The sequence below is a fragment of the Lathyrus oleraceus genome, chromosome 5 (assembly GCF_024323335.1).
Source record: "Lathyrus oleraceus cultivar Zhongwan6 chromosome 5, CAAS_Psat_ZW6_1.0, whole genome shotgun sequence".
NCBI lineage: Eukaryota > Viridiplantae > Streptophyta > Magnoliopsida > Fabales > Fabaceae > Lathyrus > Lathyrus oleraceus.
Window position 1 is genome coordinate 652,586,338 of NC_066583.1, and position 3,019 is coordinate 652,589,356.

The 3,019-nt window shown below is 36.3% G+C and overlaps 1 protein-coding gene across 1 annotated transcript; it reads right to left on the minus strand.

Moving 5' to 3' along the window:
* Window positions 1–1,081: 1,081 nt before the first annotated feature.
* On the minus strand, window positions 1,082–2,482 carry LOC127082701 (kinesin-like protein KIN-12B). Its single transcript, XM_051022928.1, has 6 exons — window positions 2,192–2,482; window positions 1,972–2,109; window positions 1,801–1,884; window positions 1,393–1,518; window positions 1,247–1,306; window positions 1,082–1,162 (listed from the first exon to the last, which is right to left on the minus strand). The coding sequence occupies exons 1-6, from the start codon at window positions 2,477–2,479 to the stop codon at window positions 1,082–1,084; spliced, it is 777 nt and encodes a 258-aa protein (XP_050878885.1). The 5' UTR covers window positions 2,480–2,482.
* Window positions 2,483–3,019: the final 537 nt, after the last annotated feature.

The following is a 3,019-nucleotide window of genomic DNA, read 5'->3' on the forward strand; positions in this document are numbered from 1 at the left end:
GGCCTTTTTTCTACCAATTTTTGGCTAACAAATATATATATATACCAATTCAAACCAATTTTGCCTTAAATGTATCAAAATATATACAAATTTATGTACACATTTACAAGTCATAACATATACTACAAATGTACACATTAATTACACAAATTTATGAACAAACATTGAGCTTTATCATGAATTGACACCACTCCTCTTTGATTTCGTCCACTTGATCCTTTGTATAAAATGCACACTTGAATTCATCAAAGTACTACATAATAATATAACATATTTTGAATTAATTCCAACTATTTAATTATATGAGATATGTGTAAATATAAAAATAACTCATAAGTTAGAAATACATACATCGGTGGGAATCTTTAATCGGCCCAAAGCAAGAGTATCTCGCATAAACCTCAACATGAAATACCCGCAATCTATTTGATTACGTTGTTGAGGACACTACATATGAAAAAAAAAATATGGATTATAAATCCTAAGTTTTATCAAGTGTCATCACTAATATAATAAAAAATGTGGTAATTAAAAATATACCGCCACTTTAATCCATGTAATGGAGTTGGCGCCCCTCCTTGAGGTTTGGATATCTCGTTGGGCCCGAAAAGCTGGTAGGACGCTAATAAAATAAAAATGAAGCAATTAGAACAATTCACATAAACTAAGAAAAATTTTGAACATTCTCACTTACGTGTCAATTAGGACCTTCATATCCGGGTATGTTGTCCAATCATTTCCTAACGAGTCAAGATAATACACAATTTCTCGGATAGGATTGATTGCGAGCAACAACCAATGTCCACTGTAATGATTAGGCAAATGTTAGATGGTAACTTGGAAAATAATTATAATAGATGAATTTAGAATGAAATGCTAACCCGGTATTAAACGGTATAAAAAACAACTTCTCCGCGTCTTTATTGTCCATGAGGATCCGAAGAACGTACTCCGTCACGGTATCCGGTCTACTTAAGATTAAACCTAAGTTGACGGTCGCGGGTGCTAAGAATCCGAATGACACGTCCAAACCATTGGGGTGCATCAATTTGTCATACAAAAACCTAATATAAAAACATCATTAACACCTCTTTTGAAATGACAAAGTTAAGATCAGGAACATTGAAAGAACATTGAAAGTTAAGATCTGTTCATTGTATATCTGGCAAAAACATTGTGTTATTATGAAGACTAAAATGACAAAGTTAAGATCAGGAACATTGAAAGAAATAGATAAACAACCAACCTCAAGAAAAGAGCAGTTGCACTGATAATTGAGCTGTTGATCAGAATGCTTTGTTTGCTCCTGTGCAGTAAATAAAACTGTAAACAACCCAAAACACTTCAAGAGGTCTTCAAATAATTTAATTAGGAATAGAACTGAACTCTTACTTCCTTTATGCGCGCAAACAGTCTCTCAAAAACACGGGGTGTAAGTCCTTGTTGCTCTTTTGCTACATTTTCTTCAGCCAAAGAATTGGCAGGACCCCACATAGTATACGTTTTCCCACTCCCCGTCTAACAATTTCAAATAGAATACATAAAACATCAAATCTAACAGGAACACATTATGAGAAATGCAGCAAAATAAGCAACTAAATGTTAATATCTAACAGAAACAGCACTATGAGAAATGCAGCAAAATAAGCAACTAAATGTTAATATCTAGCAGGAACAACACTATGAGAAATGCAGCAAAATAAGCAACCAAAATACCAAATGTTAATACCTAACAAGAACAACACTATGAGAAATGAAGCAAATTAAGCAAGTAAATGTTAATAGTGAGAAAAAGGAAACATGTCCATAAGCAAAGACAGAACTATTGAAACCAGCCAAACAATTCTCCACCAAAGGAACCCCAACATGCTCAAAAATGTCAAGCTGAGTAGCTGGATCAGAAAATTCAACAACAGTAGAAATGAAGTAACTCAAAAACAGTTTGAGCAGAAACAAAAATAGAAACCATACCTGAGTAGCTTCAACATCAGCAACAGAATCAAAGGTGAAAGTACGGCCATTAATTGATAACGAATCACCAGAAATCTTCTGAACTATAGGATCTCCTTCGTCCTTATCCTTCCGCAACGGCCTCATCCTCACAATAACCTACACAACACATACAGATACAAAATAAGAAACCGGATAATAAATTAACAAGATCTAAAAACCCTAAATGGATGAGAAAAACCTTAACGCCGGAATCGGTAGTTGCCGGGAGTGAATTTTCGGCGGCGATGGTGTCGAGAGCAAGTTTGCGTTTGAGAGGGTTGGAAGAAGGAGGTCTTGGTGGTAACGGACTCTTGGATTTGACATGGGAGGGGGAGTAAGGGACGGTGATGTTGTGATCTGAAGGAGGATCGTTTTCTTTGGAGGGTTTGTGTTTGCGAGAAGAGGGTCTGGTTTTGGCGGAGCTGCTAGGGCTTGATGAAGATGGAAGCTCTGCTGTGTCCCTCGCTATTGGGTTTCTTGGAAGCATGAAGTGCTTTCCAAGAGCGCTTTCTAAACCCCCACCTTAGACAACGCTTTTGGTTTTAATTCTTTTTTAATTGAAAGACTTTAAACAGCGCTTTCTCAAAAGCGCTGACTAAGGTCTATATTTAAAAGCGCTTTCTAAAAGCGCTGTCTAAGGGGGGGTCTTAGACAGCGCTTTCTAAAAGCGCTGTCTAAGACCCCCCCTTAGACAGCGCTTTCATTATTTTTTTAGAACATTTTCCGTGTTTTATTTTTATTTTAACCTTAGACAGCGCTTTCTTTTAAAAGCGCTGTCTAAGATGCGCTGTTAAAAAACCTTTTTGGCGTAATGACCATTGAAAGGAAAACCTGAGAATTTTCTTTTGAAAATTGAGTTTGAATCTCACTGTTTGGAGATTCAAAACTCCAGGGATCCAAAGCTTTGTTTCAATCCTAAGTCACTCCTGCAAGCTTCCTGAGTGAGATCAAGCAAGAAATGAAGCAAGAGAGATCGAGTTCTGCACAGTATTGAAGGTATTTTCCAGATTTTTTCTTCTCTTCAATT